The 27,296-nt window shown below is 42.2% G+C and overlaps 1 protein-coding gene across 12 annotated transcripts in view; it reads left to right on the top strand.

Annotated features, from left to right (window-relative positions):
- The window catches only part of Mgam (maltase-glucoamylase), a 161,078-nt gene that overhangs the window by 114,593 nt on the left and 19,189 nt on the right, over positions 1-27,296 (top strand). For 8 of the 12 annotated variants that reach the window (XM_087901696.1, XM_087901701.1, XM_087901706.1 and 5 more), the window contains 25 exons: positions 1,877-2,031; positions 3,402-3,570; positions 3,812-3,908; positions 4,219-4,331; positions 5,493-5,618; positions 6,866-6,994; positions 7,248-7,358; positions 7,644-7,706; positions 8,977-9,111; positions 9,522-9,609; positions 10,728-10,866; positions 11,576-11,709; positions 11,835-11,869; positions 11,960-12,076; positions 12,432-12,580; positions 13,120-13,204; positions 14,006-14,062; positions 16,780-16,904; positions 18,719-18,807; positions 20,734-20,777; positions 21,320-21,487; positions 24,851-25,003; positions 25,312-25,512; positions 25,737-25,891; positions 26,896-27,064. The exons of 1 other annotated variant lie outside the window; for it this stretch is intronic. In XM_087901696.1, coding sequence (XP_087757822.1) covers positions 1,877-2,031; positions 3,402-3,570; positions 3,812-3,908; positions 4,219-4,331; positions 5,493-5,618; positions 6,866-6,994; positions 7,248-7,358; positions 7,644-7,706; positions 8,977-9,111; positions 9,522-9,609; positions 10,728-10,866; positions 11,576-11,709; positions 11,835-11,869; positions 11,960-12,076; positions 12,432-12,580; positions 13,120-13,204; positions 14,006-14,062; positions 16,780-16,904; positions 18,719-18,807; positions 20,734-20,777; positions 21,320-21,487; positions 24,851-25,003; positions 25,312-25,512; positions 25,737-25,891; positions 26,896-27,064 — 3,006 coding nt within the window. The remainder of the gene's footprint in view (positions 1-1,876; positions 2,032-3,401; positions 3,571-3,811; positions 3,909-4,218; positions 4,332-5,492; positions 5,619-6,865; positions 6,995-7,247; positions 7,359-7,643; positions 7,707-8,976; positions 9,112-9,521; positions 9,610-10,727; positions 10,867-11,575; positions 11,710-11,834; positions 11,870-11,959; positions 12,077-12,431; positions 12,581-13,119; positions 13,205-14,005; positions 14,063-16,779; positions 16,905-18,718; positions 18,808-20,733; positions 20,778-21,319; positions 21,488-24,850; positions 25,004-25,311; positions 25,513-25,736; positions 25,892-26,895; positions 27,065-27,296) is intronic. 3 more of the 12 variants (XM_087901702.1, XM_087901703.1, XM_087901700.1) reach the window with 3 other exon arrangements.

The following is a 27,296-nucleotide window of genomic DNA, read 5'->3' on the forward strand; positions in this document are numbered from 1 at the left end:
GAAGGTCGGTGTGTATAAAGAAACTGTTTGGGAAGACAAAACATGGAGATCAAAGGAGGGTCCTAGGAAGGTTGAGCAGTTACAGATGGATGAGTTTGGTGTAGGGGTCAGATGGGAGATGGGCAGCAGAGGGTGTGTTTGAGACCTTGAGACTTTCTTGGTCATTCATATAAACTACAATAGGAATTGGCCTGAAGAATGACTACCATGTCCGTAGCTTGCAAATGTGTGTGTATGGTTGGTGATGATAATGGACAATAGGAATGGACCAGATTTGGGATTGACGATATAGAGGAGGGGTATGACTTTGGACAAAATAATCGGAGACATCTTTGAAATTCTCATGGAAGTGATTTCTTTTCCTTCCACGGTTTATTTAAGCAAAGGGACTGGGGGTGAGCTAGCTAGCCTCTTTGTTGTTTCCTGATTAAACTGGGAGCTGCCCCAAAACAAGGGTTTGTCCTTCACCATGGTGGTATTGGGATCCCACAGAGAGGCTGCTCTCCAGTGAGTGCTCCACACTGCTGGAAGAACACAAGGCAGCGATCAGGGCAGACTGGCTTCGCCTAGACCACTCTTAGAGTCTGAGCTCAGTCTGGACTTGAGTTCTCCAGCTTCTGCTGTGATGTTTGCTGTGTCCTCACCAAGGTTGATTTGGTCAGGTGTGCAGCCTCTGCTCACACTCACTAACCATGAAGCTGTGTGGTGGTTCTCTCCCCCATACACATGTGTTTCTGGGCCACTTTACACTCCAGGTCTTCGTCTGTGTTGTTTCCTTACCAGAATCACTTGCTCTCAAATTGTGCTGGGTTTCTTTGCTGCTTAACTATTAAGATTCAGCCTGTATTTCTTCTATGAAACCATCTCGCTGTTCCTTCCCTGTAATGGCAAAGCCTTCTACTGAGTTCATGTCAGCTCGCATCCCTCCGGAGTGCTGAATTCTTCTTTCCTAGTTTCCATGAATTCCTGAGCTTTTGTGACATTAACCTTGGATTCTCAGTTCCTGTTCCTACTGGGATTACTCTTTGATCAGCAGTAGAATGTGGATCTTTAATTTATTTAGCTTTATTTTGTTTTCAACAGGGATATTTTTTTTTCTCAAAGTTTATTAAAATACAAAAGTCTCCATTTCCGCCCCTCCTCCCAACACCCTCCCACTCCCCCCACACCCTCCCCTACTCCCTCTCCATCCCCAATAGCAGTCAGGGTCTCCCGCCCAACAGGGATATTTTTAATCAGAGAAACTTGGAGGTTTTTCCCCAATTTCAAAGTTGTCAGGTCTCCCAATCCTCACACATCCACACACAGAACATATGCTTGTAAATACCATACCAATTTCAGAAGGAAATTTTTTATGTTAAAAGCAGCGTTGTAATGAATGAATGAATGTTCTAGAACACATAATACTGAGACCTAACCCAGATCAACCTATTTACCAGCACCTTGTTCTCTGCTTTGTTGGTTAAGTCCTGCATTGTAAGGTAAAATAAGACCAAATAGGCTCTAGACTCTGTCAAACATGCTGAATATGCTTTGGTATTCATCTCTAGAATACAATTCTTGTCTACAGTGCTCGATTGAAATGACAGCTGACCATGAATATTTATACTATTGGTGTCATGTTTTGAGATATTTACATAATATGGATTGATCAATTCAGTATATGTATGATATCTGATGTTTTAATTCTCTAATATTTTATGAGGTGGAAAATTTAACATCTTCATTAGTTATTTTGAATAATATTGTTAGATTTGCAATTATACTGTTAATTGTGCAATGTTGTTAATCATGACTTTTGTCAGCTTGATAGGAAAACATCATAGTGTATTTGCCATATTTTTGTCTTTACATAAAATGATTTCCTCTGATCTAGATCTTTGATCCTAACAACAAACGGTACGAAGTCCCAGTGCCTCTGAACATCCCTGCTGTTCCAGAAAGCACCAGTGAAGGCCGTCTCTATAATGTTTCCATCAAGGAGAACCCATTTGGGATTGAAATTCGAAGGAAGAGTACAGGCACTGTAATGTGAGTGGGTCTTGGTCTGACTCAGGGTCCTTGTTTTCCTAAACATTCCTCCCCAGTCCCATTGTCCTTGAAGACATCCTGGCTCAAAGTATCAGCCTACCCACGTTCACATCCATGATGTACTAGTTGCCTCCTATGACTATGATAAAAAGCCATTACCAAGACAACTTATTAAAGAGTTTATTTAACTTTATGGCATCAGAGAGTTCAAGTCCATGATGGTAAAGTGGATGCAGGCAGCAGGCAGCAGGCAGGAAAGGAAGAACAGGTGGAAGATCACATGTTGAACTGCAAACAGGAAACAGAAAGAAAACTGGGAATTGTGTGAGCTTGTGAACTCCATAGCCTGTCCCCAGTGACATACTTCCTGTATCAAAGCCACAGGTCCCAATAGTCCCCAAATAGTGCCCAAGTGAGGACCAAGTACTGATATACCTGTGACTATGAGGGATAGCTGCTCTAACCACCACATGAGGAAGTACTTTCTGTCCACAGAGGAAATATTTAATATTCTGAAAGTGCTCCTAAGGCAGTGGCAGGTTCATAGGAATTTTTGAGCAAGTACTTACTCAATTCCTTCTTTGAATTAGCTTCCCACATGGTGCTGTGGTCATAGACAGATGTGCTATTTCTTCCATTAAACAAAGTTAAATTATACGCTAAAGAGAAATTTGATATAGTGACAATTGGTATGCTGGAAAACTCAGGGAAATCAGATTATCTGTTGGCATAGATACCATAATCTGAGTTTGTGTCTCTGAGGAAGAGGTGATGTTTGAAATGGAATCTAGATTAGGAGAAGTTCCACAGAGAGTTCTGGGATAAGGAACATCTGCGATAGAAGGAATTAAGTCATGAGCTGAAGGGAATTCATCAGTTACAATAGAGATTCCCCTGAGGTAACGGCTAGGATGAATGTGGGAGACAAAGCAGACATGGAAGATGGGATTTAGAACAGGAAGAAACCTTCAGGGTCCTCAGATTGTTTCAGGACAGATGAGTGTGCATGTGGGCAGGGGTGTGAGCTGGTGTGAGGTGCTCATACCACAGCCCTGGATACATGGAGGAAGTGGACATCAGGGGTCAGGAGCTGAAGGCACAGTGAATTTGAAGGGGTGAGGTGAAAAAAGTCTCTGGATCTGTGACTGTGGACAGCAGTAAAGGGAAGCAAAGGCAGAGAGCAGGAGAATTGATGGTGACTTGGGCCTTAGTCGTGGTGACTGTTTATTTAGCCACTAACTTACTTGTTTTGTTTGAGACTCCAGTAGAGATGGTTTGTGCAACGGAGGGTCTGCTGTTCTCACAAAGGCAGCTGTTGTAAACCACTAGAAGCTGATTTTCTGTTGCAAATGTCTCTTCTCCTTCTGCAGCTGGGACTCTGGGCTCCTTGGCTTCACCTTCAATGACCTGTTCATCCGCATCTCCACCCGCCTGCCCTCCACGTACATCTATGGCTTTGGGGAAACTGAGCACCCAACTTTCAAGATAGACTTGAACTGGCACACGTGGGGCATGTTTTCCAGGGATCAGCCCCCGGGGGTAAGGACAGGGTGTTTGGGTCTGGGTTCTGTCCTTTCTGTCCAGGCCGTATGTCTTGTTCTTCTCTTGTACAGACTCCATGTGACTCTTACGTTCTACTGCTGGGCGGATGGACACACCTTTAAGTTCTGCTTTCCCCTTCAGTTTCTAAAGGAAGAATCTTGACTCAACTTAACAATAAAGTTTCTATTGTGTTTCAATGAACACAATCTCCTAATCTCTTTTTCCCTGTGTCATTCAGTACAAGATGAATTCCTATGGTGTCCACCCTTACTACATGGGGCTTGAGGAGGACGGCAAAGCCTATGGAGTCTTCCTGCTGAACAGCAATGCCATGGGTAGGATGAACCTGTGTTCGTTATTGTATGCTCACAATTTTTGAATTGCTTTATTTAGTGAAAAATTTATAGTCTTTTGGATTGGTTTTTCCTTTCATTGATCCTTTGTATGTATTTTCATTATACATAATTTATGCAACTTTTATTTGTAATTCAGCTAGTGAGAGCTTTCATTTAACTTCTTCAATCCTGTCTGCACATTCTCCAAAAATATCTGCTTTCAGTGTCCTACAGTTGAAGAGAGAGAAGGTTAGGGTTCTAGGGTTATTATGAAGGATTTCAGCATGACGACATTTTCTTGTGTTTTCAGATGTGACATTCCAGCCCCTGCCTGCCCTAACATACAGAACCACAGGGGGCATTCTGGACTTCTTTGTGTTCTTGGGCCCAACTCCAGAGCTTGTCACTCAGCAGTACACAGAGGTAGGAAGGAATGCATTTATGAAATATGTGTGTTTGTGTTTCTGTTTGTATCTGTGTGCATACATACACTAATAATGTGTTCCAGTCCTACTATGTAGGATTGCCTATAATATATAATGTAACTGTCATTTGGTTCCTGAATTTTATGATCCCTCTCAGGACAAGTTATAATATGGAATATTAGAGAATGGATATATTCCTATAACTACTAAAATTATGTTTTCTCCACTTGTGGCAATGTAGCACAGTATTTTTGGTAACTATTGGTGGGTCTAGTGTGTCGGAGAGCTACAGTGGTAGTGATCTTGATGTTGTGGGGAGGGAGGGTATTGAATGTAGTGGTAGCACTATTGGTTAAAGTGATTTTGAGGATGGTGACCATTATGGTGATAGTGGTAGAGTGGAAGATAGGGCATGAATTGATGATGAAAGTGACAGTATTGGAGTTGATATTGAGAGCTGAGGGAGTAAGGTCCTGACAGTGATGGTGGTGGTTGATTAGATGATGTTATGGTAGTAGTGCTATTGGTAATGATGCTCATGATTATGATGACAATGGGAGTTATCATGATGACAGATATTACATCATGACATTGACACAGTGGTTACAGTGTGGTGACAGAGGCAATGATAATATTGGTGGTTGTGGTGGGAGTCATGGTCATGGGGAATTATAACATTGTTGGTGATAACATCAACAAACATGTATGAAATAATCTATTGCATCTATTACTTAATGTATGAAGAAAGTGTCACACATACTAAGTTTCTCAGTCAAATTCACATTTTAAAGCTCTCAATATTAGCTCTGATTTGCAGGTAAAGTAACAAGCACAGAAATGTCACACAACTGCCCAAGTTCACAATCGGCAAGAGCTAGAGACTGTATTCTGAGTTAGCTATTTCCCTCTTTGTTATGTATTTTAGATTCTAAATTATATGTCTAGGAATATGAATGAAAGAAAGTTTCCAGAATTCCTGAAAAGTGTGCTCTGAGAAGCTATAGCCTTTGTGTAGTGTGTACCCAGAGCTCCACACACCCTGAAAGTTACTCTCTGCATTTGAATTTGGTGTCTAATTTGATTTAAATATTCTGACTTCATATCCAGCTTCCATCCAGCTTCTCCTCTAACATTCCAATACTTTCTGTCTGTTTTCTAGTTGATTGGTCGGCCTGTGATGGTACCCTACTGGTCCCTGGGATTCCAGCTGTGTCGCTATGGATATGCGAATGATGCTGAGATCGCCAGCTTGTATGATGGCATGGTGGCCAAGCGGATCCCCTACGTATGTACATCTGCCGAAGATTTGTTTGTCAGATTTAAGTGTTTCTTTTTAATGACACAGTGTGTCATTAAAATGTCATATCACACTGAGCCTAAACCATCCTTAGTTATTCAGCGGTGACTACTGCCCTCATAACAGTGGTAGCTTAGACTAACAAAGAGAAACTAAAATTGGTTCGTGGGTGTTGTCTCCTGTAACAGGCTTTCCTCTGCTTCTTGGCTGACTTAAAGATAGTTAATGATACTGTTCTTACTGATATGATAGTAAAACACCACTCCAAAACTAGTGCTCCTTAGTTAAGGAAACTTAGCCCAAACTGAATGAGACTATCCTTGATGAGGATTGCTTTGTTTGGTCCAGCGCAACACAATGCTCCCTGATCCTGATCTCTCACTGATTGGGCTTCATGTTAGGAGCCTGTATTGAGTTTGGAGTGGAATCACATAACAAAACAGTCACATTCACTTCAAAACCAGAGGTCTGATAATCAGAAATCATTTTGTGAACCTTTGTGTTTGTCATGAACGAATTGTTATGTGTTTCATTAACGCAAAGCACTGTGTAACATAGTGGTTTCCAACATTTGGGTTGAGACCATTTTGGAGGAGTCAAAGGGGCCTTCCAAAGGGTTTTGCTGAGACCATTAGAAAACACTGATATTTGCATTATAATCCATGAGAGTAGCAGAAGTACAGTTATAAAATAGCAATAAATAATTTTATGATTGTGGCTCACACATCATAAGGAACTGTCTTAAAGGACTGCAAAATTAGGAAGGTTGAGAAGCACTGTTGTAATAGAGAATCTCAATGCGAGCACTCTTTGATTACCTCCAACATTGGTCCTCTACAGTGAGCACTGCTTTGATACAAATATTTTATAGTAAAACTATGATCTGCAATATATTAAGACAGAATGTTTGACTTTTTTTCTGTGGAAAATCTTTACTGATTTCAGGACACATTCATAGAGAAAGTAAAAGCATATTTTCCTACAGTGATTTTATTTATTTATTTATTTTTTTGCAACAGCCTTTACAGACAGGCATTGGTACTTACCTTACATTTTTTTGATGTTGAGATGAAATTTTTTTCTCTATCTGAAGAAAATATAAAATATTAGTGAATATCCCCAAGTCCAAAGCTTTAATGTGGCATTCATAGGGGTGGAATAGCTGGACATAGCTGTAGTAAATGCTGGAGCCTGAACTCTCCAGCCAGCAGCCACTCTTTCCTGTGTCCTCCCAGGACGTGCAGTACTCAGACATCGACTACATGGAGAGGCAGCTGGACTTCACTCTTAGCCCCAAGTTCTCTAAGTTTCCAGACCTGATCGATCGCATGAAGGCTGATGGGATGCGAGTCATCCTCATTCTGGTTAGTCCTTGTTGAATGTGTACCCTGTGCTTGGGACAATAGATGGGATTGTGTGGGGTTTGCTTAGAGAGTTTGTCCTTTCCAGTTCTTGGAGAGAAATAGAAGTCAGTTTTTATAAGTGTATTTCTTGGGAGTCACAGAAACTCTACAGTGAAATTCCAACTGGAGATTTCCCATTTTCTATCCTGCCTTTTTATTTTTAAAAAATCATCTTCTGTCTTAATTTTCTACCTGCCTTGTGCTCTGATTTCAGGACCCAGCCATTTCTGGCAATGAGACACAGCCCTATCCTGCCTTCGAACGGGGTCTGGAGAATGACGTCTTCATCAGATATCCCAATAATGGAGACATTGTCTGGGGAAAGGTATGAGCTCTGTGTTGATCCGGCCAGACTCACACTGGGCCAGAGCCACTGTTAGCAGTCTTTGGAAATGTTGATTTGGGGGCCTGTTATGTGAGGTCTCTAAAGTGATGGTTTTCTTTCTTTCTTTTTTAATTTTTACTTTTTTGTTTTCGGTTAATATCTGCTTTTCTGCTTAAGCACTTTACTGAATCTATTTTTCTTTAGGGAATTACTAGTGCAACTATTAGCCCTAGATCCTTGGCTTATTTGTTGAGGACATGTCTGGTAAATCTTTTCTCTCCATAGGTCTGGCCTGATTACCCTGATGTTGAAGTGGACTCCTCTCTAGACTGGGACATTCAAGTGGAGGTAACAGGCACTTTGTGGTGCTGGATGTGGTCAGGGTTTCCAGGAAGAGGCAGCCATGTCTAGGATACTAGATGTGTCTACACTTAGGGCAGACGCATGAGAGAAAAAGTCACTTAGCAGCAATGCTCCTCCTGTCAGTCTGCGATCCATTATTTTATGGTTAGCTATGTTTTACTTCAAGTTGTGATGTTGGCATTACTGACCATAGGGTATAAGATACGATGTGCTCAAGTTTCCTGCCCATAGTTTCCTATATCACAATGACAATTTCAAATGTAAAGCTGTCAATTCCTAAGGGCTATGAACTCAGAACTGGATGCTAGTCCTGACAGTTTCCAGCCTTTGTTCTCAGGTGTGGGATCCTTTTCTCCATGTATATTTATGTTCACGAACATTAATCCGGCACCGCCCTTCCATCCTGCATTGGGCTTCTTGATTTTTTTTTTTTTCCTTTTAGTTCCTAGTAGTCTTGTATTCTTAATTTGCTTTCTTCTGTGAACAGGCTTTTCCACTTAATGGGACCAAGTAGCCTAGGTTACCGCTCTATTTTCTTCTCATCTTCATTTGCTTCTGTGTCTTGCATGAATAAATTAATTGACCCAACTGGCAGAAGAAGCATCAGACCCTCCTCTTTCTAAGACATTTATTTCTGAGTCAAAAGCCCTGAGTCAGCCTGTGTATTTCTCTATGAGTTTTCTGATTCACCTGTGAGCAGTGTGTACACTGTTGGGAGGTGGCTGCCCTTGGTCTTCAGTGTTTGCTGGACCTTTAACTCTTTTTTAACAATGGTCATAATTGAGGAACTGGGATTGTATTGGTGAATACTGTGGGGAAGTGCTAGATAGTTCTAGTGTACCAGAGATGTGTGATGGGTGACCTGATGATGAGGCTGACCTACATATGGTTTGCAAGGTACAACTGAGATCTAAAAACCCTGTTAGATTCAAGAATGTATCAGCTAAGGCATCATTCTGGACACAAGCACAGAGTTTTCAATTTAGGTTTTCACCACACAAAGCCCAGGATCCGCCTGAGCAGTCCATTCCATACAATGCAGCTGGTTTCCAAATTCTGGGAAGGTATATTATATGTTTTTTGATCTTTCCTCTTAAAACTTTTTCTACAAAGTCAGGTGTGTTTTATTACATAGGTTCTATTCAGACAATCACTCCACAATTGCTGAGATATTAGAATTCATTCAGTTTTAGTACATGCCTCCTTCCTGTATGACATATTCATTTACAATAAATTGAATATTTTAATTTGACAGAAATACCGAGCTTATGTGGCCTTCCCAGACTTTTTCCGTAATTCAACTGCCGAGTGGTGGAAGAAAGAGATTCAAGAACTCCATGCAAACACAGATAATCCAGAGAAGAGCTTGAAGTTTGATGGCCTGTGGATTGTAAGTGTGGATGGATCTGTCCATGTATAATGAGTATGGGGTGTTTGTGTGTATGTGGGCTGTTTTTAAAGATTTCATACCTAGCAAAGAACTGATCATCAAATCAAACTTAGGATTGTCCTCAGCATAGCACATGGGAACCTGTCTAAAGGTCCTGGTGTGAAGCCTCCACAACAGTTAGTGGGAGTTCCTTAAACCATTGTTTGTCCTAATGGAAGAAATGAAATAATATAGCCAGTCATGTTTCGGTTATTTCTTATTTCTAACCTGCGCTTTTCCAGTGCTTCGTTATTCCCCTATGTGCAGCATCTATAGGGTTGCTAGATATTGAATGTGTGACCACTTCTTTGTTATGACATTGAGAGAACTTAAGTGTCTTTAAAAATAACCCATAATCTCGCTATTTTTAGGATATGAATGAACCTTCCAGCTTTGTAAATGGGGCAGTGCCTTCCGGCTGCAGGGATGCTACTCTGAACCATCCTCCCTACATGCCATGTAAGGACCACAGGATCTCTTCACTTGATGTGCAGTGAATGGGAGAAAGATGAGCTCAGCATCCTGGGGTTTCCCTGACCATCAAAGACACATCCTCACCATTATTGTGGTTAAATAGGGTCAAAGTCCAAAGCACATCGCATTATCCAACTGGAAATGTTAGAACATTTCTTGAATTTGTCCAGAAATCGCTCAGCTGTGATAATGTCTCTGTGGTGTGATAATTTACAGAATTTCTTTTTCCACCAACATGTACAGTGAAGTGGACTCCCCCTTTTCATGGAGTCGGTAGACTTTAGAGCCATGCACGTTTATAGCTTAATTCCATGTACTATGCCCTTTCTGAGTTGTGTGACCTTCCAGAGATAGTACAAAATCAATGTGTCCTAAAGTATAACAGGCATACAACACTATCCATTCACAGAAATATGATAAGAAGGATCTGAAATAACTTCTGTATTAAAAGCTTATGGGACTGGAAGGGTGGATCAGCAGTTAAGAGTGATTGACTGCTAGTCTCACAGAGAACTCACTGCAGGAGACTCAAAACCACTGGTAACTCCAACTCAAGAGTATTGGGTGCCTTCTTCTGTTTTTCTGGTTGCTGCAGACAGCCCTCCCTCCCTCCCTCTCTCTCTCTCTCTCTCTCTCTCTCTCTCTCTCTCTCTCTCTCTCTCCTTCTCTTCTCCCCATCCCTCCCTTCCCCCTTCTTCCCTCCCTCTCCTTCTCCTCCTCTCTCTCTCTCTCCCTCCCCCTCCCTCCCTCCCTCCCTCCCTCTCTCTCTCTCTCTCTCTCTCTCTCTCTCACACACACACACACACACACACACACACACACAAATAAATAAAAGTATATCTATTAAGGAAACTTGTACAAGAACCTTCCCCATAGAGAGTACTTGGAAACCTGTATCTTCCCCAACTTCTATTTGCTTTAGTGAATTTGATGCTGAAAATGCCTTCAGTGACTCTGCTACTCAGAGAAGTCATTTGTTCTTATGGCTCATGGGGAAAGGAGTGGGATCCAGGCAGAGGTCTTTAGTCTTAGTGTCTTCTAAAAGGAAGTCAAGAATTGAGGGTCAAGACTGATATTCACTGATGTTTCATTATTTCCCTCAGATTTGGAAGCCAGGGACAGGGGCCTGAGCAGCAAGACCCTGTGCATGGAGAGCGAGCAGATCCTTCCAGATGGCTCCCGGGTGCGGCACTATGATGTGCACAGCCTGTACGGGTGGTCCCAGACCAGACCCACCTACGAGTGAGTGATCCTCTGCTTTCTTTCTCCAGTTGGTATTACTTTTGTGATGGGTATTGGAGCTTTTGCATTTGTTTTCCCATCCCCAGGAGTAGATATGATGTAATTTTAATAACCATTTAACAGTTTGTATTTGTTAACCAACAACTCCCAAATCATGGAGCCTGCCCTATGAGGAAATCAGTAGGCACCCTACCTAGTCTTTCTGCGGTGTTTCTAGTACTGTGATACCAGTAGTTGCAAAAGGAAAAGGATACCTGAGGGCTAGAAACCTCACTGCTTCACAATGAAAATGAGTCATCTTTTTAGCTGTTTGTTTTTTTTTGACTACTCAAGATGGGCACTAAGTTGGTATTTTCTTGAAGTAGCTAGGCCTACTCACTATGTGAGATAAAAGAAAAATAATCTTCAAATATAGAATGTCATATATGGGTAAATGAACAGTCAGATTCTGTGCGTGTTTACTTTTTGGGCACAAACCAATGAATCGTCACATGGCGAGATACTTGAAAACAGCTGTGTAAAGGTTTTACCACCACCATTATCTATGTCAACCAACTGGACCTCCTCTAAAGGGTCATTTCTGTTTTTCTTCAAGTCATTCAAGACAGATTTGTCATGATGTCCTAAGAGCAAGGGCTCTGGGGAAGAAGCTCCGTTGCCTTCCTTCCCCTGTCCTGCCTTTAATCTTCCTCCTTGTGTACCCAACCAGAGCTGTGCAGGAGGTGACAGGACAGAGAGGGATCGTCATCACCCGCTCCACATTCCCCACTTCTGGACGTTGGGCAGGACACTGGCTGGGAGACAACACAGCTGCCTGGGACCAGCTGTGGAAATCCATCATTGGTGTGTGGGTTGTGCCCAGGGCCCTCTGCTGGTTGTGGGTGGGGAGTGAGTAGGATCCTTGGTGTAGGGGGAGGAGGAGGCAGAGAATGATGCCTGTCCTGACCCTGCTGCATCTCTCCTTGCAGGCATGATGGAGTTCAGTCTCTTTGGCATCTCCTATGTAAGTGCTCTTGCATGCTCCCCCTCCCTAGGAAGGTGGCAGCATCCCCCAGAAAGCACCAAGAGCTCACTTTGCTCCTTGTTGTTTCAGACCGGAGCAGACATCTGTGGGTTCTTTCAAGATGCTGAGTATGAGATGTGCGTTCGCTGGATGCAGCTGGGCGCCTTTTACCCCTTCTCCAGGAACCACAACACCATTGGGACCAAGGTGGGGCGTCAGCTTCCTCACTCCATTATGTCACTGGAAGTGCTCCCTCGGCTGTAGAGAGCAGTCCTGCTGCCTGTGTTCCCTGGGACATCTTCTCTCTGAACCATATTCTTCAGTATTGTCTTGATAATTCTTTATATTTAGGAAGCATTTTCTTATATGTTCCATACAGAGTATCTTATGAAGCAATTTTCCTGAGAAAGCTGCATTTGTTTTCCAATTACTAAGAATATCTTTAAAGTTTCATGCACCATTATGTTTATCCAGTTGTGCAGAAATGATTACAATAAGCTTTCCATGGCTGTCCCTTGAGAGATACATCTGGGTTCTAAACACTCTTCTTCTTTGCTTGTAGAGACAAGACCCTGTGTCCTGGAATTCAACCTTTGAGGACATTTCCAGAAGTGTACTAGAGACCAGATACACCCTGTTGCCGTATCTCTACACCTTGATGTACAAGGCCCACACAGAGGGCAGCACAGTTGTGCGGCCTCTTCTCCATGAGTGAGTGTTGAGGTGGATTTCTGATGAACAGTGGGAAATGTATTTAACCTGTAAGGTGGAAATATTGTCATGGTAGGGAACATGCCTTACCACTTTTTTCATGTTCTGCTTGCCACCTGTCTTGAATGAAAGTTCCCCTATTTAATTAAAAAAAAATTAGAAAAGATCCAACATTCCATAGCATTATTTTTCTTCATGTCACCTCCTTATTTTTATTTTGTTATATATTTCTACACCATCATTTGTTTCAGGTCACCTCCATGAGCATTTCAGTAAAGATTTTAAGAGCAAAAAGCATTTTTGCATTGAAATGTGTGATGATAAAAATGGTTTGTCCACAAGCACATTTCTGGACAGTTTTGGAAGCATGACATGTAGGAATGTGTGGGGAGTTTAATCCCCATCATCTTGTGCAGAGAGTGCAGGGGACAGAGGACACATAGGAGCTCTAATATGGATCTTAACTCAGTCATTTCTTCAGGACAGTAAGCCAAAACCCTCTTTGTTTCTGATTGTGAAACCTTCAATTCCATTTTCAGATTTGTGACAGACAGTAAGACCTGGAATATAGACAAACAGTTCCTCCTGGGTCCAGCCTTCCTGGTCAGCCCTGTGCTGGAGCCTGTAAGTATGGAGACCTCTGAGAATTGGAGGGTCCCAATTGGTAGACTGAGGGAATATGAAGAAGGGAGTCTGATGTGAGGCAGATCTGGAGACAGGGTTTCTTATTCTACATTCATCTTTTATGGTCCTTCAGCATAGGATTCTGTGTCCTGGGTTTTCTACACTCAAATCCTCCTTTTTTATTAGCCCAGTTATACCAGTTCACAGATAAGTCAAGACTAAAATAGCTTCATAGTTTATATAACATATAATTTTTTCTATTGATTAAAGTGAAATGTATAGGGTCTGGTGTGGGGAGTAGTGTAAAGACTCTTTATCGTCTCTGTTATTTTTAACTGAAATGTTCACAACTGCTTGCAGCAATGTGTGTCACCTTGTGGCTGCTGGCAGCTAGCTCTTTGCTTCCTTCTATATATCTTCTGTCCCTAGATGAGCACTTAACTAAACACAGAAGCTAATTAAATCATCTTCAAATTCGTTTGAACCTGCAGACATTTTTTTTCTCTATATTTAACCTTGGGTACGTGTCTTTAGAGAAAGGATGGGTAAGGCTTCAAGCAGGAGTTTGTCATTTCTTTGAAGTCTTGTTCCCCAAAGGGCCTTAGTGAAGGTACTGGGTTTTGTTAGGCAGTTTCCCACCCTTGGAAACTCGGGAAGAAAGCAGGGGTTCTCAGCCTTGGTGATCTTTAGGAAGTTGAGGCACACATACCCAAGTCCAACTCTGTTCTCTTAGGCAAGGGTACATTGTAGGCTGCCTACTCTGTCTCCAAATGCCCACACCTGGTCTGTGTTTAATTTCAGAATGTTCGAAGCATCAGTGCGTATTTCCCCACAGCCCTCTGGTATGACTACTATACGGTAAGTTCCTCATATAATCCGGCGGTGTTAGGGTTCAAAGTCTCTGAGTATGACAGATTCAGCAGGTAACAGACCAAACCCCGATGCTGGAAATCAATTGCTGTGGTCTAGCATGGGTCACTCGATCCTTGTAAGCCGCGTTCTCACTTCCTGTTCCGATCAGACAAGCCCCAGCAGCTCCTTTAGAGATGTGCTGTGAGGTGACCTGCAGGTCAGGTGCCTGGCGTGTTGTGAGAGCGCCTCTCCTTACGTCACCGTTAGCCGTGCGGTGAAGACTTTGATGGGCTATTCCCTGACGGTGAAGACATTGTCGAGTCTTTTGCTGATGGTGAAGACATTGACGGATCTTTTCCAGACACCAGGAAGCACTTAAGAGAGTAGTGTTCGATTGTGTTTGTGTGAGCGCGCCCTCACAGACATCCTTTTCCTCTGTATTTAAGTGTCTGCAGTTTTCACACAGATGTTAAAGAATTGTTCCCTGTGATTAGCTAAGACAGTGAGAGACAGTGCTGTCGATGAAAAGCAAATATCTTACTCCAAAAGAATGTGAAGTCATTTATTTATTCAAGGCCGAGTATGAGTGACTACTCGTACTCAGTATGCCTGGGATCAGGGATCCAAGTTGCCCTAAATGACATGCTGCATTGTGGAAGCAGATACGTGAACTTTCTGTAGTCACATAGCAACAGAAAGCCGTAATTCAGTATAGCTATCAAATAAATTGTGATCCTAGTGCTGAAGAGGCAGAGCAGCTCTAGGTTCAGTGACAGACCTTGTCTAAAAATAAGAAAACAAGTAAAGAAACGAGGTGGAGAGAATGATGATGAGAGCAATCTGGCCTATGTGTGCGCGTGTGCATGTGTGTGTGTGTGTGTGTGCGCGTGTGTGTGTGTGTGCGTGTGTGCTTGCATGTGTGTGCGTGTGTGTGCATGTGTGTGCTTGCGTGTGTGTGCGCGTGTGTGCATGTGTGTGCGTGCGTGCATGTGTGTGCATGTGTGTGTGCGTGTATGTGCATGTGTGTGCACATGCATACACAGAGACAGACACTAATGTGCATGTACATGTTCAGATACAACCATGTCCGCATATGAACACATATACATACAAACTCACACAGAGACACATGCACTCAAACACACAGCCACACTAGTGCACACGTACACATTCATACACAGCAGTGGTTCTCAACTTATGGGTCACGATCCCTTTGGGGTCAAATAACCCTTTCATAGGAGTCACGTATGGGATATCCTGCATACCAGATATTTACGTTATGATTCACAAAAGTAGCAAAATTACAGTCATGAAGTAGCAATGAAAATAATTTTATAGTTGAGGGTTACCACAGCATGAGGAATTATATTAAAGGGTCATAGCATTCAGAGGGTTGGTATATAGCCATGTATGGGTATGCACACATGTTAACATGTATATACAACACATACACACACATTCTATAGGATAACATCACAGAAAATAACGTTCTAACCCAATTGTCAGGCATGCATTAGAGTTGAAAGGAGCAGCACACACATGTCCTCATTGCTAACTCAGAAGTAATCTTCAATTGACAGCCGTTTTCAAATGAAAAATTAGTTTACTTCAAGGGGGACCCACTGGGAAAACAAATTACTCTTAAGAGCAGGTTGCATGCCTTCATGCAGTAGACAGCCAACAGAAAACAAACTCCACAGCATCTCTGGAGGTTCTGTGTCTCACAATGCCATATCAGTTTTTTCATTTTAATTTTTCATTTTTACACACACACACAATACACATATATATTATATATATATATGTATGTTTGTTTGTACATGTGTATATATATTTATTACCATGCAGATTTAGAGTATATATTATGGCTTCTGTTTTTGTGTTTTTATGGAATTCTTGAGTGTGTGAAAGAGTGTTACTCTTCCATCTATAACTGTTTCTTGTGTCTTTTCTTGAACTCTTCCTTCTGTGTGTTTTGTCTTATTCCAATTTGCTCATTTTTGCTTTATCCCATCATATTATATTATTATTTCTTAGATGACTTTTTCCCCTAAGGATAGAAAGGGGGTAGATCTAGATAGGAGGGGAGGTAGGGAGGAACTGGGAGGAGTAGAGAGATAAGAAACCTTAATCAGGATATATTGTATGAAAAAGTCTATTTTTGATAAAAGAAACAATGCAAAAAAATGCATTATGAAGCCCTTCTGCGGTTGAGTAAATGTGGAAGGATTGTAGGTTATGACTCAGATGAGTGAACATCGTTCACAGGAAGCCCAGCGAAGGTATTAAATGTAAGACAGAATATTCAGTTCAAGATAATGATATGTAAGTGAATCTGCTTATGCTGACCTTTGCAATGGAGCATATATCAAAGGTGTTAGGAGCTTGACAGGGTGGGAGGAAGTAAAGCACATCTGTAGTCAACAAAAAATAAATGTGGATATTGTCCAGTGTCGTCTCGAAGTACTCTGTGCCTTAGCAGCAGGTTGTAGGGTGAGGGTGTTTGGGATTTATATACGATTCTGCAAAGGCCAGGGACTCTCCTGGAGACCTAGAGAGGCACAACCAGACTTCATACAGCAGCAGGTGAATGGACACGGTATGAGAGCAGGTATGCGATGGATGGTGATGACCTGGCAGCAGGTTTAGGGATGCGGGTGGGCTGTGCTGCTCAGGGATGAATGTCTGCCTCCACTCATCATTTCTCCTTCTTTGGACACCAGGGTGAAGCTATCAACTCAACAGGAGAGTGGAGGACCTTACCAGCTCCTCTTGAGCACATCAATCTTCACATCCGTGGAGGCTACATCCTGCCGTGGCAACAACCTGCCCTGAACACTCACTTAAGGTGAATAAGGGGCTTGTAGTTCTGCTTTGCACGCCTCTGTACTCATTCGGTTGTCATGAGAGTGACCGATCTCTCCAGTATCAGTCTTAAGGCCGAAAGCCATTTAGTTGAGCTTACATTTCTCTATGTTGGGTATTTTGTCCACTTCCTCCAGCAGGCTTCTGCTGACACAATAGGCACAGCGTGGAGAGGGGATACTTGGTCTCTGTGTGTATTGTTGTTGTCAGGGGTCTCTATGCTCTGTAGTCTAGGGTTGCTGTAATCTACCCTAGGCTCTCCTGACAGAGAGCAGACCCCTGCTGGACTTGGAAAGACTTTCTTCCTGGTCTCCTTCCTCACCTTAGTTTTGAGGATAAATTGACAGTTGGGGTAGTCAGCATCCCTGGCTTTCCCAGGGCTATAGACATTTTCACATTGTAAGTCTCGTGACTTGAGAAAACCCAATTCTGAGCAATCTTGCTTGGTACTCTCCCTACCTGACTTGGCCTGGCGACCTATCCGTAGCTGTCTGTTCATGCATCACACTGTCTCTGTTCTGGAGTTGGGCTCCATTCACTATGCTCCTACAAACCCAGTTTCCTGTTTCTCATCGATAATTGAGAGGTTTTTCTTCTTTTTAATTAACAGTTGGACTTTAACAACACAAGCTCAAGTCTCTCCCACTCTTCCTGAGTTACTGACTTTTCCTCATCTTTGTTTGCACAGTTATTATTCTGTCTCCACAGAAGACTTGTTGCCATCCTTATAAGCTTCAGTGTTTAGGTTTCAATAGACAAGGATTTTTCAGGAGGCTTAAAACCTGCCTTTTCCTTTATTCTCCCTCACTTTCTTAGTATTTCAACTTACAGACTTTGATGAAAGCATGACTAAATCTAATCACTGTTTTCCTTTCTTCCTTCCCCTCAATCAAATAACTCCAGTTTGGGGTCACTTTGTATCCTGATAACAATATTCAAATATTAAAATTGTCTTGCTTTCTAACTCAACCTCTGAACCCTATAAGAATAGGATGCCCATAGTCTATCAAAATGTGATTCCAAGTTGACTTTGACACCTCTATCTTTTTCAATGTGTTAAGAGTAGAGTTGACTTTCCATGCCCCAAAGATGCTGTTGCCCCAGGACAGTCAGTTGACCTTGAGTTTCTATTACACTTGGCCTAAGGACCAGGGTGTGGAAAACACTAGCTAGGCAAGTAAGTGCTTTCCCACTGTGTGATCTCAGGATGTCCTTATTCCATTTACCAGCAGTTTTCTAACTACTCATTTCTCATCATTGACATATATTGCAAAAAGGAGCAGCGGGCTGTGTTCCCGCCCGGATCTTGGCTAGCTAACCCCTGAAATAATTACATGGAAACTGTATTCTTTTAAACACTGCTTGGCCCATTATATCTAGCCTCAGGAACACAGCCCGCTGCTTCTTTTTGCAGCCATATATAGTTTGTAAGTTAATTCAAATGACTGAGATTCTTTCCCTGGAGTAGGATATCTAAAATGCCCTGGGTTGTAGCACCATTGTCTAAAATTTCTTCCCCTCTATAAACCTTTATTGCGACTAGAATTGCAGTTTTAATGGTAACTACAACAGCGGTTCAAAAGTTACCAGGCTTAAATGCTTGCACTTTTTATAGATGTTTAAAGCACTTTATCTTATAAATTATTATTGGGGAAGACACTTCTCCTTCTGCCCATAAAGCAAAGGAGTCACTTGTGACTGATTCATATCGTTCTCAGTTGAAATTTGGTGCAAATGTTTGGCAAAATTAATTGAGTCCTAAGGACTAATGCCTTGTGTAAATCTTGTTTTCCACAGCCGGAAGAACCCTCTTGGCCTTCTCATTGCCCTGGATGAAAACAAAGAAGCAAGAGGAGAGCTGTTCTGGGATGATGGGCAGTCAAAGGGTGAGTGCTGCAAGAGGGCGTGGCCATGATAGGACTGCCTGTCTGACCCTGTCCCTTCACCCCTGCTGGCCATTCCGCTGTGAGTGCAATCTCACCTGGCATCTTAGAGCATCCTCCCAGAGAAACCATTTGTTTCTGTTTGTACTAGTCAGAGGCCATGAGAGATGAACCCTAATTGAAGGGAGAACAAGTTTACCCCCACCCTCTCTCAATGCTCCTGTTGCCTAGGCTCTCACTTTTATTAACAGACTCTCAAGGACAGAGTTCCATGACTGGTGCTTTATTAATCTGCTCTGAAGTATAAATGACCCCCAAACCCCGGAGAACAAGTGTTGGTGATGTGAGAGTCATACTCATGCCAGTATGAGGCGATGAACACACACATTCCTGGCATCTGTGCTTCAATCTGTGCTGTACTGCACATCAGTTGTTGTACAGGAATGATGCTGTGGTCCTAGCTTAGCAGGGAACGCCTGCTCTGAAAGCATCTGGAAAGATCCTTGCAGGGTTATGGCAGTGAGGAGAAAGCAAAGCAATGGCTTGGACTTGTATAGATTGCTCATACTTTTGTCATTCTCAAGATAGTTTTAAACATCTTATTTTTATTTAAAAATAATGAATTGACAAAGATTGAATGTATTTGAGGTCTTCAACATATTCATTGTTTACTGAGTACCATCAATATGATCAACAGTGAAGGCATCCATTGTCAGTTATACTGTATATTATCTCCCCAGAATATGCTCTTAGAACTCAATGTCTCTCCCATTGAACAACTTCTGTACTCTCCTGCCCCTTGGCAACTGCAGTTCCATGCATTGCTTTTTTAAAAATGTACATATAAATGTGGCGGCTGAGTGCATCTCTTTGTGTCTAGCTTCTCTCACTTAATATGATATGTCTTAGGCGCATGCAAGGTCACATGCTGCATTTCCATGTTCTTGCTGAGGGCTCCGTGGTGTACATGCTCTGTCATTTCTTTTCTCACCACCTCCTCATGGATGTCTAGGTACTCTCCACATCTTCCCTATTGTAAAGTGTAAGCTAGACTTCAAGCTAAGCAGTGAGCACAGTCTCCTAGGAAAGCAAAAGGGAAAATATTTTTTGACATTGATCTTTATAGACAAAGTCAATGATAGGCCCTCCATAAACCTTGACATCTTCTGCATGGAAAAAGGAAACATTGATAGTTTGCTAAGGTAACTTACAGAGTAGGAGAAAATGTTGGAAATTGGAAATTTTGTAACTGACAAAAGGTCGATGTGAATATATAAATAGTACTCTTAAAACTGACAGCAAGTGAATATACAGTGTGATTTTAAAATAGAAAAACTGTATCAATAGATGTTTTCTTCAGAGAAGACAGCCACACATAGACATGAATACCCAACAGGAACATGAGAAAATGCTGAGCACTAGCAATAAGTTCAGGTTTAAATAAAACATCATAATGAGGTATCATCCCTCATCTTTTAGTATGGAGTAATTAACTGTAAGAAGTGTCACTGCGGGCTCAGGAACCCAGGAGAACTATTAACAGCCTTTGGTAGAAATGTCAGTCGGCCTAGACAGTGTACAAAAACAGTTCTTCAAAAAGTTAAAAATAAAATGACTTTATGATACAATCACCTCACTTCTGTACACACACACGTACATGTGTCTATGAAATGAGCTTCCCAAAGAGAATCTGCACTTCATGTTCATTGCGGCATTATTGCCACCTGGGAAGATACACAAACATCCTGGGTGCACTGATGGATAAATGAATGAAGAGGTGGTGTTACTAGATTTAGTGAAGGATTAAAATATTATAAAAGATATGCGCCTTTGATTTTCCAAATCAGCTGTCAACTTTGAGGATAGGAGATAAAATGTGGCCTTCTGCAGGGACCAGGCCAGTCTGACTCATCTCTCTTTTGTTTTCAGATCTCACAACCAATAATGTTCTATGTAAATTTTCAATCACTAAAGTAAGTAGACTATTTTTAAGAATATGAAGTGTGGCCTTTTATCTGACCATTAGCGTGTGTATGTATGTGACTACATTTTCAGGACTACCTATGGATGAACACATCCCCATTTATAACTTAATTCCCAGTAATTTCATCATTCGTGTTATTGAAAGGAAGCAGTAATATATTCATAAATCAAAGCAAGTCATATTTTTCAATAGAGTTGTTGTCTACAGCTAGTGTCCTTATGTAGTTATAAAAAAAGTCTGTCTGTATATTCTCATTTTTTTTTCACCTAAGTATTCATTAGTAGAAAAGGCTCAGAGGCTTTCAAAGAAGCTGAACATTTGGTTAAAAATGGGGCATTGGGTCTAGGATGGGGCATGTAATCTAGGATAGGGTATATTGTCTAGGAAGGGAAAACTGATCTAGGGTGGGATATCTGGTTCAGGGTAGGTCATCTGGTCTAGGACGGAGCATCTGCCTTAGGATAGGACATTTGAAGACCTAGAGAACCTCAGCCCATTTATTTGTGCAAAATTATGCTTGATTTATTTCAGAACCACTTGGACGTGACTGCTGTAGAATCAACCTATGAGGACCCTGATAAATTAGCATTTCAGGAGATTAAAATTTTTGGAACAGAGGTGCTTCACAATGTTATCGTGAAACACAATGGTGTCATAAGCCAGATGTCTCCTCAGGTCACTTATGATCCTAACATGAAGGTAAATCTCTGCTTCTTTGAGACTTTTCAGATTGGCATGATGCTGATTCTTCTTGCCAAAGTCGCTGGGGTTCTCAAAGGATGACAGCACCTCTGAGACCTGGTGGGAAGGTCAGACTAGTGGGAGATATGATGACTTTGGGGAGATCGTCTGAGCTGGAATGAACAAAGGCAAGGGTGAACAGGGCAAGGGTGAAAAGGGCAAATGGTTTTGTTAGGTTTTGTGTTTTTGTCTCTCAAGAGTTCTGCTTCTTACTAACTTTATTATCATATGTATATACATATATATATTATACATAATATATATTATATATTATATAACAAAACAAATCACTCTTTGTTTGTGTGTGTGTGTTATATACACACATACCACACACTAATTTACGAAACAATACCACACCAGTTTGGATTCAAAGGGGATATTTATTTTAGGGGAAAACTTACAGAACACCGTCAGTCAGGAAAAAAGTCTAGTCACTGGAGCAAAAGCCGGAACCAAGAGAGAGAGAGAGAGCAGAAAACTAGACCATGCCCCGTGGGCTAGTATCTTGGTGGCTATTGGCTGAAGGACCGGAAGGCACTCCCGCAGCAACACCACACACACACACACACACACACACACACACACACACACACTCACTTACAAATCACATACACAGGAAAGGAAGTGGGGGCCACATCAGACGAGTGGGGATCTGAGAGCTAAGGCCATGCTGAGGCCTAATGAGCTAGTTTTTTGAAATATTTTTTAAGTTTTAACTTTGTCAGGATTCTTTCTCCCCATGCTTTCTTCAGTATTGAAACTCTCATCCCAACACACATATTTAAGGCAAAGAAGGTGAAGATCTTACCCAAACGCTTGTTCATTAGGTTAAATGATAACAAATAATTCTTCAAGGGAAAGTAATACAACCTTATCCACCAGATAGAATAGTGTTGCATTCCTCCAAGCCTTCATGTAAGGAGAAACCCTCCTCCAGTAATCTTGAGTACATACAGTAGAATACTAGATTGGCATGTATGAAGGAGATACCAGATTTTGGGAAAGTTAGTCAGTTTATACTTCTAGTGTAATAGCATATTATCATATGTGAAGTTTTGTCTTGATAACATGTATTCAGGATGCAGACACCGTGAAATAAAGTGGTGTGTGGTTGGTTTTATATTTGTTGGTGTCCAGAGCTTACTGAAATTGCTAGGTATAGCTTGCTGTTCAAGATGGGGAATGGACCTCTAAAGATGATGTGTCAGGTGAGATTCATCAGTTTGAATATGACAAGACATCCCCAAAAGGTTAAAAGACCTGACCATTTTATTCCTTTGCTGAAATTAAAATTAATTAAAATTTTAATTAAAATTAAAAGTTGCTGGCATACAATTAGCAGCTGAAGGTTGTAAGACTTGAGGTTCTTCCTTCTCTCATGTTTGCAAGTGGCTATCTATCACAGTGCCCCTATTCTTGGAGAAATGAAAAAGGAAAACAAAATCAGTAAGAAGAAAGGATAGAAAAAAAGGTTGGCAGAGGTAAAACTAAAGAAGGAAATCTTTGAGTGGAGAAAGGAAGACTTGCCCAACAGCTGTCTGTGAACTTTATGCTAACTTTTCAAAGCCAGAGATATAATTCATAAACTATAATGTAATCATCACCTGAAAGCTTTGCTCTTCTAAAATACAACAGAAGGACACGACGTGGTTTATGAAAAAGACAAGAGGAAGCATGTTCCACCATGGGCGCCACTTTGCCATAAAAAGAAGTAAAGGCATTCAGGTTGAGATATCAGAATCAGCCAGTCCAAGAACTGAGAATAGCCGGATAGCATCACCCTGAAAATCCTGTGTCTGTAGCATCAGGGACATTTAGTTCTAACTGGAGATCAGTTTATTCTGGAGGAAACATGCGGTCCAATTTTGGAGGTGCTAAACTGAAAAGGCCACCCTTGATCTAACTGTCAAAGGCCATCCTTGATCTGTCAAAGGCCACCCTTGATCTAACTGTCAAAGGCCATCCTTGATCTAACTTACAGTGGTCCTTGAACTCAAGCCTTGTTAGACATGGTGGTGGAGGGCTGGAATTGGCAGGATGGGAAAGTGTCAGGTAGGGAAGAGACTGAGAGAAGCATGATGGTTTTTAAAATGTCACCTAAAACAAGTGAAAGGGGTAAAGAAGAGTCAAATATTTAAAAAAGAGAAAATGTTGAATATTTAATTTGATAAGCAGAATATCTGAATCTTTCAAGATTTAAGCGAATGGATGTGGATAACTGTTAGGTACGGAAGGAAATGTGATAATTTTTCTCAACTCACCAGTTTTCCAGTTGATTAAGTTGAGAGTCAGTAAATTCATTTAGTTAGTCTAAGATCTCACAGAAATGTGGGGATGGAAGCTGCATCAGATTCTTTTCTTGTTGCTTTGTTAAAACACACTGACAAGAGCCACTGGTGGAGGAAACATTTATCCTGGCTCAGGGTTTAAAGGTACGGTCCACCATGGTGGGAAAGTCGAGGTGTCAGGAGCTAAGCATCTGTTGCATCCCGTCCGCAAACAGGAAGCAGAGAGCAATGAATGAATACTGCTACTCTGCCCAGTATGGTAGCCGGGAAATAATACCCCTCTAAGTGGGAAGATATTCCCTCATCAGCCAGTGCAGCAAAGATAATCTCCCACATGCATGCTCAGAGACCCATGTTGCAGGTGATTCCGGTGCATGTGAAGTTGGCAATACTAACCACTACAGGAACCTGGGCCTGTGATTGACATTGCATATGCCAATATTAACCACTACAGGAACCTGGGCCTGTGATTGACATTGCATATGCCAATACTAACCACTACAGGAACCTGGGCCTGTGATTGACATTGCATATGCCAATACTAACCACTACAGGAACCTGGGCCTGTGATTGACATTGCATATGCCAATACTAACCACTACAGGAACCTGGGCCTGTGATTGACATTGCATATTCTCTATGTGTCCTCACTGGCAGGGACAGCGCTCTGGGGAGTGAAGCCTGCGAAGGAAAACTAAATTCTTGAAGAGCAGAAAAGAGTTTTTGTAGCAAAATAAAAGGGAGAGATAGGTCAGGGAAGGGATGAACAGGCACAGTCGCGGCAACTATTATTTGCCCCAATTTTTATACAATGTGATGAGGAAGATAGTGATGGAGTAAGGGGACTGACATTTCCCTGTCACTGCTGAGGGTCCCAGCATCTAATACACAAGTCTTCCTGCAAGCGAGTCGTATGCCTTGCATTGTTGAGACTCTTGCTCTCATTTCTGCTTAATGTTCTAAAGGTATTTTCAGATGGTGTAATGACTTTGTTTCTAATGATGAATTTCTCGTGCTTTGTCCACCCCTACAGGTGGCAGTTATCACGGGCGTCCAGCTTCTCCTGGGAGAATCCTATACCGTGGAGTGGGACCACAGCATAGGGGACGAAGAAAAAATAGACTGCTACCCAGATCAGAGCGGGGCTTCTGAGGCCAGCTGCGCTGCCCGAGGCTGCATCTGGGAGGTAACGCAGCTGACGGTGCTCATGTGCACGGATAGCTTATAAATATCATAAGCGTATCGGTGTCCTTTTGCAAACACAGAAACCCGTAGGGACAAAGAACCTCTTCAGGCATCCAGGGAAGACTGGAGCATAACTGGGGGAAGGACTGGGATATTTTTAATAAGTGCATTTCTTGAAGACCAACTATTAAAATATCTTACGTGTGTGCTTGCAGACACAAATTTTCTTCTTATAAACTGCCTTTTCTAACTCTTTCTGGGGGGTAACTCCAGATCCCTGCTGATATAGGAATCTGACTTTCTTTTCAGGAAAGCAACTCTCCTGGGGTCCCTTATTGCTACTTTGTCAATCAGCTGTACTCAGTCAGCAATATTCAGTATGGCTTAAATGAGGCCACAGCCGACATCTCCTTGAAGGCTTCTCCTTTTAGCAACGCCTTCCCCTCTACACCTGTGAATACACTAAAACTACAAGTGATCTACCACAAGAATGACACGCTGCAGTTTAAGGTAAGCACAGTGTGTGCAGTCAGGGGTGGGCAGGGCCTTTCCAATCCTGTTGCTTTTTGCTAGTCAAGGCTACAGAACCTTAAAAGAAGTTTTGTGTTTCCACAGTAAAATACACTACATCTTGACCAAACCCAGAGAGAAATAAGACGTTTGGAGAACAGTATTACAGGACATCAGAATTTATTTTCTCACCTGTATCTTTAAATCCGTTTCCTCTGGCCTAGATCTCTGATCCCAACAACAAACGGTATGAAGTCCCCGTGCCTCTGAACATCCCTGCTGCTCCAGAAAGCACCGATGAAGGCCGTCTCTATGATGTCTCCATCAAGGAGAACCCATTTGGGATTGTAATTCGCAGGAACAGTACAGGCACTGTCATGTGAGTGGATCCTGGTCTGACTCAGATTCTTGCTCTCTGAAACGTTTCTCACCAGACAATTATTGGTGCAGACAGCCTGTCTGACTTAGTGTCACACTGCACATGACCAGTTCTGTGAGGAAGCAATTTCCTCTTGGTCTATTCTTAGGGAAGTCCTCAGTATCCTGTGAGTGATTACTGAGGCAGTTACTGAGGGAATACATCCAGCGAATATTTCAGGACTTTCTTCTGGGTCTTAGGTGTTAATTGTGCAGACAATAGACACAGGAAGCTACTATGGCTATAATCATGCTGTATAAGAAAATGGGCTTGACCAAATTACAGGGAGGTCACTCTTTATGGTACCCAATTTGTGGTCTCAATTTGTCCTTCTGAGGCAGAAGTGTCATTTGAAATATATCCTGGATGAGGAAGCACTAAGGTTGTAAGTGTGGGGTTCTGGGTGGGGGAAGATATATTTTTGATAGAGGGAAGACAAACAGCATAAAGCCCAGCCAAGAAAGTTGGCATGTCAGGAAATGAAACTGGTGAAATCATTGAAGGATGAAAGTTGGAGGTGAAGCCGGGGTGGGAGGTGAGTTTGGGAAGAGGAGCAGCAATAAAGGCTTGGCGAGAAGTCACCAATGAATATGAGCAGAGCTGTGCCGCGCTGTGGGATTTCCTCAATCACAGTCCCGCATGCTTGCAGGAGGAGGGCCCTCGGGGAGCAGGAACGACAGAGCAGGTGCGAGCTGCAGCAGTCGCTGTGGTGTGAATGGTTTAGATTCCTAGTTATGGAGAGGGCGCGGAGGAAGGCAGTGATGGGAGAAAGATGGGTGAAGGAGGAAGATGACTGTTGGGCCGTCAATGGGAACATTTGTGACTGCTTTATGCGGGTAGATTTGTGCTTTGTTTGCTCTGATGGTGTGAGGAGAATCCGGAGCTCTGTTTTCCTCATCAAGGCAGCTGATAGAAGTCATCAGAGAGCTGATTTTCTGTTGCAAATGTCTCTTCTCCTTCTGCAGCTGGGACTCTGGGCTCCTTGGCTTCACCTTCAATGACATGTTCATCCGCATCTCCACCCGCCTGCCCTCCACGTACATCTATGGCTTTGGGGAAACTGAGCACCCAACTTTCAAGATAGACTTGAACTGGCACACGTGGGGCATGTTTTCCAGGGATCAGCCCCCAGGGGTAAGGACAGGGTGTTTGGGTCTGGGTTCTGTCCTTTCCGTCCAGGCCATATGTCTTGTACTTCTCTTGTACAGACTCCAGGTGACTGTTACCTTCTACTGCTAGGCGGATGGACACATTTTTTGAATTCCCCTTTCCTCTCCTACTCTTACTAGAAGAAGCTTAACTCAATGTAGCAATCAAGTTTCTGATGAGTTTCTTTCCCAAGCACACAGTCCCCTAACCTTTTTTT

Source organism: Myodes glareolus, chromosome 25 (assembly GCF_982192425.1).
Source record: "Myodes glareolus chromosome 25, mMyoGla1.1, whole genome shotgun sequence".
Taxonomy (NCBI): domain Eukaryota; kingdom Metazoa; phylum Chordata; class Mammalia; order Rodentia; family Cricetidae; genus Myodes; species Myodes glareolus.